Consider the following 15320-nt stretch of genomic DNA (forward strand, 5'->3'; position numbering starts at 1 on the left):
ACTCGAAATAAGGGGGCTCTTTTCATAAAATTCAATTAAATTTGCAATCATGTAAGAAGTGGATCGTATTTTCTTTGAATTTTAATTCTAGACACTAAGACATCAAGTAATCAATCAGGGACCAATTTTGGGCGTTATAAGGGTGCTAATCCTTCCTTATAGGTAACCTACTCCCGAACCCATTTTTTGAATTTGTAAGACCAAATATTAATCTAACGAGTCTTGAGGTGATCCAATCACACCTAAACAAAAAAAGATTAGTGCCAACTCTATTTTCGTTTTTTAAAATAAAAAAAAATTGATTTCCAAAAAGGTTTCGACATCTATATATACACACACGTAAAAAGATGGTGTTTAGTTGGAAAAAGAAGAAGGAAAGGCATGGAAGGCAGGGGTAGCTTTAACTTTACCTGCAAAAAATTAGATAATTTGTGTGGGTTACAAGGAACAGAGTATTTGAAAGGTTGAAACATTGGACATGGTTTACAGTTTAGTGTTTAAAATAAATTTCCAACTTTTCTGTTTCATGTGAAGCTATTTTCCTTTCGTATGAAGAGAGATTTAATATGTTTTCCTTCCCAATAAACCTAACTTAATATGCATTCTTCTTCATTAATCCAATATAAATTAATATTTTAGTCATTTATGTTTAAAATGTTACGTTTTAGTTACTTACATTAATATGTTGTAATATTTTAGTCACTAAGTCATTAACAATATAACGGTAAGCTGACGTTACACGTTAAATCATCATTTCAAACAAAAATTTAGGTTAAATTATACAATGGGTCTCTATATTTTTTCGTTTTGAGCTATTCTCTTCGCTTCTTCATCTCTTTTAACGTAGTTTTTTGTATTTTCATTTGTTAAATCTAACCCTATACTTTTATTTTTTTGAACAATTTATATTTTTCTTTTCTTTTTCTTTTTAATTTTCCTTTTCTTCCCCTCACCCTTATTTTTTCTCTTCTCATATTTTTCAATGTAGAAACATAATCTTTGCCCACAAAACAAAATGTCCTACAATTAAAAAAAAGGTTTTATTTTAACAAATGGAAAATATAGAAAAACTATGTTAAAAGAAATGGAGAAAGGAGGAAAATAGAGGAAAAGAAGAAGAGAATGGAAAATAAAGAACAAAAAGAAAGTTCAAAGAATATAAAAGTAAAAATTGAATTGCTCAAAACAAAAAAAATATAGGGACCAATTCTATAATTTAACTTAAAATTTTCATTTGCAATGATTATTTAACATGTCGCATTAGCTTATCGTTTTACCGTTAACAACAATTAACGTCCAGTGATTAAAATGTTACAGCACGATAACGTAAGTGACTAAAACAGAATATTTCAAACATAAGTGGCTAACATGTAACCTGAGACAAACAAAAATGACTATTTTGATAGTTTACCCTTTATCCAATAGTTTTGAAAAATAGATTTCTAAACAAAATAATTATAAATATTAATAATTTAAAATAATGCATATTAAAAATTATTTTAAAATTTCTCATCCAAGTGCAATATTTTCGATGAAAATAATTAAAATCATATAAATATGACATTTAATCTTAAATATATTTGATTAATATTAAAAATGTCTATTTACAAAATTAAAATTCAATGATACAAAAATTTAAATAAAATTTATTAGTGTAATTGTATTATCCCTAATAAATTATAGGTAAAGCTAAAATATTATATAACAATATAATACGATGTTAACAAAAAATAAAAATATTAACACGATCAAACATTATGCAAAATCCGACTCAATCTAAGTACATATCATATATTAAATAGAAAGGGACTATACAAGCATTGTTGGGTCAAGGACCACAAATTAGAAGTTAAAATCACCTCTTGAAACTTCGAGATCCACCTATACATGCACACAAAATAAATCAATTAACCATGTGTTGAGCGATAAAGCTCAATGGTACTTTCATGATTCAAGATAATACAGTGTTAACATTAGCAAATAATCACAAGCAATTTGTGCTCAATGTCTAACCAATTTACATCCTTTCATGCCAAGTAATTCGAGTACCATTAAAAATATAATATATATGTTTACTATCAACAATAGTTTGAAGGCTTTTCTAATGTCCTATTTGACCTTTGAAATTTAACAAAATGTGGAATGGAATGCTTATATTAAAAATAAAGAATAAATAAACATTTAGGGCATATTTAGTTAAATGATAATTTAAAGTGCTAAAAAATAAAGAATAAATCAACATTTATCCCCATGTCAAATGCTTCAATGTTGAAATCATTTTTCGTAATTTGAGATTCATCTATACCCTCATACGGAATAAACAAATTGTAGGTTAAACGATAAAGTTCAATGGTATTTTTATGATTCAAAATAAACAAAAATTCATGCTCAATGCCTAACTAATTTACATCCTTTCATGCTAATATCATTACCATTAAAGAATAGTTTATATATACACATTTATTTATTTATTTACTGCCAACAATAGTTTGAAGGATTTTCAATGTCACATTTGACCCTTGAAATTTAATAGAATGTGCAATATGATGCTTATATTGAAAAAAGAGGGTAAATTAACATTTAGGGTATGTTTGATAAATTAAAAAATTAAAGTACTAAAAACTAAGTACTGAATTTTCTAAGCAATCGAGTTTATATTATAAAATTGTTTGATATATTAGATATTGTTTGATAAATTAAAAAAATAAGTACTAATTTTTTAACAAAATCAAATACTAAATTTAAATTATAAAATCTATTTGGCATATTAATTAAAATTAAGTACATGAAGATTTTGAAAAATTACTTATCATAATCAACACTTTTTATTTAGAGTTACTGTCCTGGATTTGAGTTACTGTCCCAAAATTGGTGCCCAAGCTATAGAGGCCATTGGAAAGCATTGCAAACTTCTTGTAACTCTGTGCCGCAACATGTACTCTTCGGATTTAGCAGGCAAGGTCGAACCGGAGGATGAGGCGAATGCAATAGCAACCACAATGCCAAGGCTAAAGCATCTTGAGTTGGGTTTTCATCTTATCAGCACTGAATGTGTTCTCAACATCCTCTCTAGCTGTCCTCAGCTTGAGCATTTGGTCATAGATGGTTGCCCCCAGGTGAAACTTGATCGTATGTTCCTTAAAGAAAAGTACCCAAAGTTAAAGGTAGTGGGACCTCATCTCGTGAAGGCTAGACCGGAGAAGCGCTTCATCTTTGGAGTTCAACGGTACCCAGTCAATGACTCCTTTTCTGGAACACTATGGACGAAATTGATAGAATTGTGACGATGGTGGAATGTTTGGTTTTTAGGAAAAGCTACGAGACTAATATTGACACAAAAAAGGTCCAGGTTAATAAAATTTTTCAAGTTCAAGGGTATGTTTAATAAACTATTGAAAATTTTTATTTCACAGAAAATGAAAATTTTCAATGTTTAATTTTTAATTGTGTATAATGATAATAAAATTCTCTAAATAAAAAGTGTTGATTATGATAAGTAATTTTTCAAAATCTTCATGTACTTAATTTTAATTAATATACCAAATAGATTTTATAATTTAGATTTAGTATTTGATTTTTTTTAAAATTAGTACTTATTTTTTAATTTATCAAACAATATCTAATATATCAAACAATTTTATAATATAAACTCAGTGCTTAGAAAATTCAGTACTTAATTTTTAGTACTTTAATTTTTTAATTTATCAAACATACCCTAAATGTTAATTTACCCTCTCTTTTTCAATATAAGCATCATATTGCACATTCTATTAATTTATCAAACATACCCTAAATGTTAATTTACCTCTCTCTTTTCAATATAAGCATCATATTGCACATTCTATTAAATTTCAAGGGTCAAATGTGACCTTGAAAATCCCTTCAAACTCTTGTTGGCAGTAAATAAATAAATAAATGTGTATACATAGACTATTCTTTACTAGTAATGATATTACTTGGCATGAAAGGAAATTGTTAGGCTTTGAGCATGAATTTTTTGTTTATTTTGAATCATAAAATATCATTGAACTTTATCGTTTAACCTATAATTTGTTTATTCCGATGAGGGTATAGATGAATCTTGAAATTACGAAAAATGATTTCAACATTGAAGCATTTGACATGGGGATAAATGCTGATTTATTCTTTATTTTTAGTACTTTAAAATTTCATTTAATTAAATATGCCCTAAATGTTTATTTATTCTTTATTTTAATATAAGCATTCCATTCCACATTTTGTTAAATTTCAAAGGTCAAATAGGACATTAAAAAGCCTTCAAACTATTGTTGATAGTAAACATATATATTATATTTTTAATGGTAATCGGATTACTTGACATGAAAGGATGTAAATTGGTTAGACATTGAGCACAAATTGCTTGTGATTATTTGCTAATGTTAACACTGTATTATCTTGAATCATGAAAGTACCATTGAGCTTTATCGCTCAACACATGATTAATTTATTTATTTTGTGTGCATGTATAGGTGGATCTCGAAGTTTCAAGAGGTGATTTTAACTTCTAATTTGTGGTCCTTGACTCAACAATGTTTGTATAGTCCCTTTTATTTAATATATGATATGTACTTAGATTGAGTCGGATTTTGCATAATGTTTGATCGTGTTAATATTTTTATTTTTGTTAACATCGTATTATATTGTTATATAATATTTTAGCTTTACCTATAATTTATTAGGATAATACAATTACACTAATAAATTTTTATTTAAATTTTTGTATCATTGAATTTTAATTTTGTAAATAGACATTTTTAATATTAATCAAATATTTTTAAGATTAAATGTCATATTTATATGATTTTAATTATTTTCATTGAAAATATTGCACTTGGATGAGAAATTTTAAAATAACTTTTAATATGCATTATTTTAAATTATTAATATTTATAATTATTTTGTTTAGAAATCTATTTTCAAAACTATTGAATAAAGGGTAAACTTTCAAAATAGTCATTTTTGTTTGTCTCAGGTTACATTTTAGCCACTTATGTTTGAAATATTATGTTTTAGTCACTTACGTTATCGTGCTGTAACATTTTAATCACTGAGCGTTAATTGTCGTTAACGGTATAATGATAAGCTAATGTGACATGTTAAATAATTCAATTTGTACTTTTATATTCTTTGAACTTTCTTTTTGTTCTTTATTTTCCATTCTCTTCTTCTTTTCCTCTATTTTCCTCCTTTCTCCATTTCTTTTAACATAGTTTTTCTATATTTTCCATTTGTTAAAATAAAACCTTTTTTTAATTGTAGGACATTTTTTTGTGGGCAAAGATTATGTTTCTACATTGAAAAATATGAGAAGAGAAAAAATAATGGGGAGGGGAAGAAAAGGAAAATTTAAAAAAAGAAAGAAAAATATAAATTGTTAAAAAATGAAAGTATATGGGGTTAGACTTAACAAATGAAAATACGTAAAAACTACGTTAAAAGAGATGAAGAAGGTAAGAGAATAGCTCAAAACGAAAAAAATATAGAGACCGATTGTATAATTTAATCTAAATTTTTGTTTGAAATAATGATTTAACATTTTTTAACATTGTCATCCTTTTTCAATTTCAGTCATTATCACATCAAGTTGTCAAATTTTTCACATTTTCTTTCCTTTGTTTTCATCAATTAGTTTTTTCAATCTGGCCTTGAGTTCAACCACTACCAATGACTTTTTGTGTCAATATTAGTCTCGTAGCTTTTCCTACTAACCAAACATTCCACCATCGCCACAATTTTATCAATTTCGGCCCATAGTGTTCCGTAAAAGAAGTCATTGATCTGGTACCGTTGAACTCCAAAGATGAAGCGCTTCTCCGGTCTAGCCTTCACGAGATGAGGTCCCACTACCTTTAATTTTGGGTATTTTTCTTTAAGGAACTTACGATCAAGTTTCACCTGGGGGCAACCATCTATGACCAAATGCTTAAGCTGAGGACAGCTAGAGAGGATGTTGAGAACACATTCAAGGTCGATAAGATGAAAACCCAACTCAAGATGCTTTAGCCTTGGCATTGTGGTCGCTTATTGCATTCGCCCATCCTCCTGGCTCGACCTTGCTGCTGAATCCAAGAGTACATGTTATGCACGAAGTTACAAGAAGTTTGCAAAAGCTTTCCAATGGCCTCTATAGCTTGGGCACCAATTTTGGGACAAGAACTCAAATCCGTGAAAGTGACGGTGGAAAGTCTTGGGGCGGTTTGTTCTACTATTGAATCACTTATTTTACTATGCGTAGTCGAAACTCAAGGAGCCAAAGACTTGCAAAAGCAAAGGGCAAAAATGCCATTTCACATCAAGGTTTCCATTGAACAAGGATCCCCTATAGGAACTGGTTTCTGATCCAATAAAATCATGAAAGCAATTGTGAAAAAGGGTAAGAGGAAGTGGACTTACTTCTCTGTGACGAATGAGAAAATGGAATCATTCTTAAGACCTGAAACATGTAGCCTGCGGAGAGATCCACTGCTTCTTCTGACTAGCATTCGAAGCATCCGATCGAGTTGGTGGGGCTGCCAGCGACAGCTCCATTCGTCAAGATCTATATCTTGCCAACAATGGGGATCCCCAACTGTCTTTCTCCAGGATTTGCAGACACAAGGAATGATTGTCAGTAACTCTTGTAACGACAGGTTAGTGAAGATCAACCCCAATACATCAGGAAGTAGTTCGTCCCAGTGTCGAAACTCGCTTTGCTCTTCTTCCATCTGATCTTCGTTCAAGTCATGAAGGTCATAATCAAATCACAACAGGAAAGAAGAAAAGTCAAAGATTGGGGGTTACCTCATATCACTTTCTTCCAACTTGGATTATACTGCAAAACCTAAACAAAAAATCAAAGGCATCCAGAAAAAGATAAAAGAACCCCAAAGATTTAATATACTAAAAGAATGATATGATACAAACGGATTATTATAAACAATGAGCTATTGTTAGCTTGGTATAGATTAAGTTATAAATAGACGAGATTGAAGCCTATCTTCAGTTAAAAAGAGATTTGTGTAATCTCGTACATTATAATATCAAATCTGATGAGATTATATATTTTTAAAATTATTATTTTTATTTAATTACCAAAGTAACTTTAATTTTCCGTATTAGGCCAACAATGCTTCAAATAGATAAGTTTCGTGTCAAATGAGTCTCATTTAATAGATTGACTTTCATGAAACGTTTTTTGTACAATGGTCATGGGTTTCGAACCATGTAACTAAAAAAATGACGTTGCAATGGACTTAAATTAATAAAATAATTTTAAAAGTATAAACAATTGGACCTAAATATTGAAATATGAAAAATAGATGGATTCCTAAAAAAAATAAAATTACAAATACTAAATTTTAAATTTATAAAGAATTCAATGAGTTATATGGTATATTTTAACTAAAACAATTGTGGCTGAAAATTGTATTTGAAACAAGGACTTATAAAAAATACAAGGACTTACATTGTATATTTTTATTAAATTCCATGCATGAAGCATTTTAATAGAATCTGCAAGCCACAAACTTGATATTGAAACAAAGATGATAATGTAACAAAAACATGGTTCAATAGTTCCTACATGAACAATCTTTTAATGCGGGAATTAGATATTTTGTGCGAGTTACTTGATCTGTTTAATTTTTTACTAATGTGACATGCCATGTTAGCCGTGTTAGTACCATTTGCGACGTTAACAACGTTAAGCGATGTTAACAATGCAAATTAACATTGTTAACGATCAAATTAATAAACAAACAGTTTTTATTAGGAAAAATGTTTAATTAATTTTTTTTTGTCATTAAGGTTTGATTGCTTTTCTATTTTTTTACTAAGGGATTTTTTTGACTTTTATATCTTTTAAATTTAATATTTATTTATATTAATTTTCTTATTAACATAATTTTAGTATCTCTATAAGATTTATATGATGTGCATGAAATCAAATATAATTCATAATTTTATCTTAAATTTCTTTTAAAGGTCTGTTTGATTGACGGAATTGATTTTCTGGAAAATCATTTCCAACTTTTCCAGCGTTTGATTGGCGGAAAACATTTTCCATTTGGAAAATGAACTCCAAAATAAGGGAAAATGGGTTACATTTTAGGGAAAATGTCTTACCCTTTCAATTTCCGTAAGACATTTTCCGTGTTCTCCTCTCTATCGCCTCCTTCATTCCTTCCTTCATTTCCGTAGAAATCGCTTCGCTTATCGATTTTCCAAGAACTTGTTTTTTAATTATTCAATACTTTTTTAACACAATTACAAATAATTTATTTGATATTAGTTTTTTCAATTTATAACGATTAATATTGTAGCTTAATAATTAAGTATTATTATAAATAAATCATTGCAATATATGTACAAATAATTTAAAATATAAAAATTTATTAATATATATTAATATATGTAAAACAACTTTTCCGAAAAATATTTTTAAAAATCTGCCAAGCAGTAGAAAATATTTTATATGATTCAATCAAACACCAAAAATATTTTCCAAGAAATCATTTTACGTAAAAGTAAAACATTTTCCGAAATCATTTTACGGAAAATATTTTACGGCAATCAAATGACCCTTAGAGATAAATTAGTCCAATTAACAACACTATTAACAATTCATCAATTTATTACTAATGAATTAGCAAAATTAATAATTTGTTGAGCATTCAGTGTTGATGTTACAAAAAGCACTAAAATATTCGATAAAATAAAAGTTCGAGTACCAACTTAAGTCGAATTCATACTTTTGCAATATTAACAAAAATTGAAAAAGGATTTTTATCACTCAACCAGTAACTTTCATAATTTAACCAAAATGAGTCTTCATTTTCTTATTAAATTAAAAAGTAAATTACAGTCGAAAACCAACATGTAAAAGTTTTGAGATGTCAGGTACTCAATCTATCCATTTCCATATTTATCATGCTAATGAATCACAAATAGGTTTATTCGCAGTATGTAAGATATGCAGAAAGCTTAAAAGTATAGAGCAAAAACCTCACCTAAATCAATGCAAAGGGGCAGATAGTCAATAGAGTTGCCATGTTTGATGCAGGAGATCTCACTATGTTCTATGATAACATATCTTAAATTACCCATTTTCCAGTTAGGTTCTGATTTTAATGGTATAGTATGGTATCTAAATATCTTTAACATTCCACAATAAAAAAAAATTATGCACTACTACTTCCCATAAATATATATTGCAAAACATAAGTTCCATGCATTAAGCATTTTAATAAAACCTGTGACCTTTCATCCAAAAAAAAGAAAAAAAAGGAAAAGAGGTGGGGGGTCAGTGACAACACCTGTATAGCTAATTAGAATGGGCAGAAACATCTAAATAAATTCATGGTACTATAGAATGATAATAGGATAATTTTCTAATTCTACAACTGTTGATGAAATCAGGTGGAAAATAGTATTCTCTTGGTTCCACAGCCTGTGTCCATAAAGATGATACCAAGATCATTCCCTGGGAAAATTCATAACAGAAATTAGTTACATGTTTAACATGCTTACCCTGTTAATTATAACCATAATGTTATAGCAGCGCAATACAGTGTCACGAAAACAAATCTAATACCAATAGCACCTATCTTAAATACAAGCAAAGCATAAACAACATGCCAGAATTATTTCATAGTAGTGGTGAACCCAAAATGAATGGAAGGTTTACTTGAAGGCGACCCAAAGCTTTGATAAATCAGTTTAACAGAGTTCAACAGATAAGCTTTATCATGAATACTAATCATTTTATAGAGGTTCATGCATATCAGCTTCACCGCAATATGAAGGGCAACCAGAAAGTATAAAGGAAACAAGAATTCAATCTTGAATAGCTTTAGATGAAGACATCCCAAATGAAAATAAATAAATAAATAGGAAGATAGGTCTGAACCAATATTCATCATCTCTTGCATAAGTCTGAAAAGATTATTTCATGTATCACTCTGAGAAAATCTTAAATGAGCTTTCCAAAGCACCTCAATTGAACGAAAAAATTGCACAGAATCGAGTCTTCATCACCCATATCATATGGTAAAAATATGCTATATTATAGTGAGGAAATTTTAAGCTGATATGCATTTATATGGGTGAGAGTAAGGTTTAGTTGTATCACGATCCCAATAGATGGCAGGTTCTTTTCTGGCCTCTCAAAATAGTTCTACTAGGCATGTTAGAGTGCTCAGACAGCGATTCATACTACAGGTAACCGTTTATCATTTTCATGAATACAGAGAATTTATTGGCTTTCAGAACCCAAGAGTAGATGATCTCTATACAGCATAAGTGCATCACGAGATGCATGACATTTTACATTCAACCATATGGCTTAATACATGATGAATATACAGACAAAAAGAAATAAACAAATGCATATTCCTGGATGAGGACAGAAATTGTTTTTACTAGAAGTGTTAAACATACAGTAAAATATTATTACTACAACAATCAAAGATTATCAGAATAATCCAAGCACAAAGTAATTTGTAATCAATTATCAAAATGAACCATGCTAGTTACTTTGTTTTTGTTCCATCATACCCTACAGAAACTAAAGAGGAAAGACTGATCATTGGGCAAATAGTATGATATCAGTTAGTAATGGTATCAACTTGTGAACGGTTCTCTGAGGTGGCTCAAAATAGCTTAGCCATGTGGCCAAAGTATTCACATTGCACAGACCCATACCAAGGCATGGCTTTTGTAAAACATGCAGCTAACAATAATGCCATCTTTCAAAGTCACCAAAGATCGCATGAACTCTTTATAGTAACTTAGGTATTAACAAAGGCATATTAGACACAGAGGGTGTTCTGAGGTGCCATTTCCAAGTAATGGCACCATCCTCATGATAGCAGTCATCAATCATTACATAGCATTTGTAAATGCAGGGGCATTTTTTCTATACAGACTCATGTAAGTTAGCATAACTTAACATCAGACCGGTACTAAAAAACAGAGAATCGTTAACTATGATACTATAAACAATGTCAAAGCTGGCACTGGTATGAATCTTGCATAAAAGGAACATGTCGCAAATTACTATTCTATAAATAAAACAATTAAACCCCCAAAAAACTTACCACTTAATGAGCCAGCCAAAGAGGAAGTGCTGCATAATAGGAACCTTTTCGAGCACCTCAGCTTTATACATTTTAAGCATCCCACTATTCACCTTCTTCCAATTAGGCACTGCACTGATATCATCCAACAGTGGCGAATGCTCTGCAAACGGACCCTTTTTCACCTTCTTTATAAACCCAATACACGAAAGATACATATACTCACTCGAAAAGTTATCCAAAATATCCTCATTGTGAATCGATTTCGGCTTCATATACTTATGATCAATCAACTGCGAACTCCCAAATATAAATGGCAAAAAATGATAATCATCTAAGCCCCATACCCCGTGAGACCCCGCCGGTTCCAAGCAATAAACAAGCTGAAGCTTCCTCATTAAGTCTAAATATTTGACAAAAACCCTAGCCACCACTGCTTGGTAATCTTCTTCCTTGATTATTCCCATTCTGGCTAAGCAATATAACCAGGCTGCGAAATTGGTTTCGTGTCCCGTTCCATAATCGATTCGGCTTGAGTTCCCAAAGCTGTCAGTGAAGTAAGGGACGATTTCAATAGTGGAGGGTTTGAGATCCTCGGGGAGGAACTGTAGCATGAAGGATTCGGCGTTTTCGGTTAAGCGTTCGTGCCAGGTTCGATAAGAGATGTTACCGTAACGAGAGGACTGTTGAACGGGTGGGATCTGATCGACCCAGAGACTCAGGTTTTCGATGATAGAGACGATATTGGACACGGTGGCAGATTCGTGGCAGGGATCGGAGATTTTACGGCCGCGGATAGATTCCGACAAGGCGACGATGAAACCCAGGAAGTTTTTAGAAGTAGGGGAGTCGTGGAATTTGCGGATATCATCAGGGGAAGTGATTTTTTTGGATGGGATTTGGAAATGGAAAGGAGGAGTAATGGTGGGGACTTCTTGGGATTGAGGGACAGGAGTTAGGATTATGGCTTGGGTGTTGTTTGGAGGGAGGTTTAAAGCGGGGGCTCGAATCGGTCGGTATGCAGGGGGAGAGGAAAGGTCAGGCCAGGAAGTTGGGGATTGGGACGGTGGGGCGTGGGTCGTGGCACCACCGCACTTGCAGCAAGTACCAGTGGTGGGGATGGAGGTGGATGAATGAGAGTGAGTATGAGGGTGTTCGTCTCGAGGGGATTGCGGTGGCGGTGGTTCCATTGCGGCGGAGAAAACTGTGCGATGATCGTCAGATAATTACGCCTTTGGGGGTACACAAATCTTTGTTTCGAAATGAAAATGTATTGCTTGCGTTGCGATGGCGAGTTTTCTAGAGCAGAGGCGCGTGGATGATGTAGACATATTGGGCTCTTTTAGGTGGAGTGTTGGGCTTTGACAATGGAACCATTTATGATTTTCTGAGCCCAAAAATCAAGTGTTGGATATTTAATAGGGCTTCGTAAGTAAAATCATCCATGACTATGAGTAGGGGTGAGCATTTGATCGAATCGAATCGAATCGAATCGAAAATTTTTGAGTTAATCGAGTTTTTGAATCTCGTTTTATCATCCTAACTTTATTTTAAGTTTTCTCGAATCGAGTCGAGTGAGATGAAATTCGAATCGAATCGAATATATTTGTTCAAGTTAAATTTTAAAAAATAATTTTGGGTCCTTGTAACCGTTGTCACCCATCGTAATAAAATTTGTCCACCTTAATCAATTTTTTTATTAACTTTCATCACCTCATAATTTATTTATTAATTTTTTATATACTGGTTAGCTTATTTGTTTGCTTAGTTGTTTCAATTATCTTGATTCTTGTCACTATGTATTTTGGAATTAAAAATATATTAAATATAAAAATATGATTTTTAATAAAATTTATTTTAAAAAATGTGAAATTGATACCAATATAAAATTTTAACACGAATATTTTATGGCATAATTAAGAATTCAATTTTAATATAAATATTCAATATGACTAAACAATTCAATAATATAAATAATATAAAATATGAAATTTAATTTAATAATATAAATCGTATATATAAATAAAATTATTACTATTTATGTTTAGTGATTTTTGTTTGGATAATTTTAATTTTTTATTTGAGAGTAAAGGGTGAGAAGTAAAAGTCTAGGGGAAAATAAAAGTTTTGGGAATAAAAGTTTGAGGAAAGTAAATAGGGGAGTAAAATTTTGGAGGGAAAATATTAAAAAAAAATTTGGAGGGGGGAGGGTTTGGGGTAGATGGGAGGTGGGATGGGAAGAGAATAAAAGTTTTAGGGGAAAGTGGGAGGGAGTAAAAGTTTTGAGGGAAAAATAAAAAAGTTTGGGAGTTTAGGGTAAAAATGTAAAATATTATAGTTTGATATTCGAATTATTCGAATTATTCGAGTTATTCGAATTCGAAAACTCAACTCGATTCGAACTCGAAATTCGAAAAAAAAAATTCGAGTTGATTCGAATAACTCAATTAACTCGAATAACTCGATTTGTTTAACTCGAAATTCAAATTTTTTTTCAATTTTTTCGAGTCGAATCGAGTTTTGCTCACCTCTAACTATGAGTGCTAATTTGGAAGATTTTAAGCCTAGTTAATAGGAAGGAGAGGCTGTTGAGACCAATAAAAATAAAATCTACGAAATTTTGTGGTTAATGATGAGTAGGGAAGAACCCACAAAGGACGATAGTAATTTTATTCCTTCAAATAAAACAAAAAAGAAAAACTAAATAAAAAGGGGATTAATCATTGGTACAAAGATAAATTTCAATGTTCTTTAATAAATTGATTATAGTTACAGATGATTACCTAGCAATCTAATCTCTTCTTATCTTCTCGATAACCAATACAATCACCATTAATTACTCCCCTTGTTGACAAATTAATCCTATAACGATCACTTACAATTTAATTTATCAATAGCATTAAGGGCGAAAAGGACTCCATTCTAACCAACAAACACACAATTAGGGTTCATTTAAGTTAGATCGCATGCTTGCACTACACAAACGACGATGTAGCTTGTCACAAATATTAGAAATCAATCAATTGATAAATCCTTAATTGACAAAGCAATTGTTCTAAGTTATCAAATATTGGTCGAATATTTAACAAACCTGAAAACATTCAAATACTAAAGAGCAGTGAAAGATTAAAAACAATTTAATCTCACAAACTTTTTAGAATCAAAACTTTTTAAAAACCTTTTAAAAAAATAAAACTAAGAGTGGCTATATCTTTGTCCACCGCCAAGTCTTAACTTAATAATATTTATTTATAGGGAAAAAAAATAATATAATGGAGAAAATACAAAAGTGCCATTAATTACATAAAGCAAAATTTTTCTAGGCTTTTTGATCATTTTCATGCCGAATTTCTTGGTCATTTTTGGGTTTAATTCATAAATAAATTTAGCTAGATACTTCAATTCTCTTCAAATTGATATATTATAGGCTTCAAACGGAGGTCTGTAACTCAACTTATGACCAGAATACTAAAGTTGCACTGTATTGAAAGTTCAATATGCAAAAAACTTGCCAAAAATAAACTTCAAGCTCACATACATACATTGTTGACTCATCAAATCCTAAGAAATTTGTTGGGTACCACTAGAACGTGAAGACAAAGAGTCTAAGAAGACTCTAGATAGTTGTACTCTCATAAGAGAGAGAATGGAAAAATGGACTCTACCAAGTAAAGGTCGATGGTGTTGAGTGATCGTAAACATCCTTTAAGCTACCTATGTTGGAAAAAAACTTAATTTTCTAAAAAAAAGAGAAAATAAAGGGATGAGATAAAAAAATATAGGAAGGAAATAAAGGAGAAAGGAAAGGGGATAGGATTTAAGTGAGGATAAAAAGGAAATAAGAGGCAAGAAATGAGGAGAATAGAGAAAAGGGACATATTGTTGTAACATGCCATTAGGTCACTTTATAACTTGCTTCAAGCTTAAGGGAGACATATTGTTATACCGGTTAAAAGTAACGCCTCAAGCCCAAAATAATCAATTAATCTTACAACTAAAGCCTCAACAAGTTGACAAGTAGCATAAGGTAATTAGGCAACATTACTCTGAAAAAAATCAGACAGCAGGGCTAACAAAAAGATACATGCTAAGGACCAAAGTAAAGATGTGTCCAATTACTTGTAACACCCCAAAAATACATATGGTTAGAATTAATAAAATCACCAAGAAATGAGCCTTAAAATTCAACCTCATATTCTGCCACAGATTTGTCTTATTGTTTTAGCTCGATAAACTCGATCCTGC

General features: G+C 30.8%; 2 protein-coding genes across 2 annotated transcripts; both read right to left on the minus strand.

Annotated features, from left to right (window-relative positions):
* Nucleotides 1-5679: 5679 nt before the first annotated feature.
* LOC105771661 (F-box protein FBW2) lies at nucleotides 5680-6725 on the minus strand. Its single transcript, XM_052632631.1, is given in 3 exon segments — nucleotides 5680-6092; nucleotides 6095-6278; nucleotides 6411-6725. Coding segments are annotated over 3 exon segments (912 nt in total).
* A 2444-nt stretch (nucleotides 6726-9169) lies between these two features.
* Nucleotides 9170-12351, minus strand: LOC105773506 (uncharacterized). Its single transcript, XM_012595480.2, has 2 exons — nucleotides 11097-12351; nucleotides 9170-9481 (listed from the first exon to the last, which is right to left on the minus strand). The coding sequence occupies exons 1-2, from the start codon at nucleotides 12263-12265 to the stop codon at nucleotides 9475-9477; spliced, it is 1176 nt and encodes a 391-aa protein (XP_012450934.1). The 5' UTR covers nucleotides 12266-12351; the 3' UTR covers nucleotides 9170-9474.
* Between the last annotated feature and the right edge of the window lie 2969 nt (nucleotides 12352-15320).

Source organism: Gossypium raimondii, chromosome 6, assembly GCF_025698545.1.
Source record: "Gossypium raimondii isolate GPD5lz chromosome 6, ASM2569854v1, whole genome shotgun sequence".
NCBI classification, from domain to species: Eukaryota; Viridiplantae; Streptophyta; class Magnoliopsida; order Malvales; family Malvaceae; genus Gossypium; species Gossypium raimondii.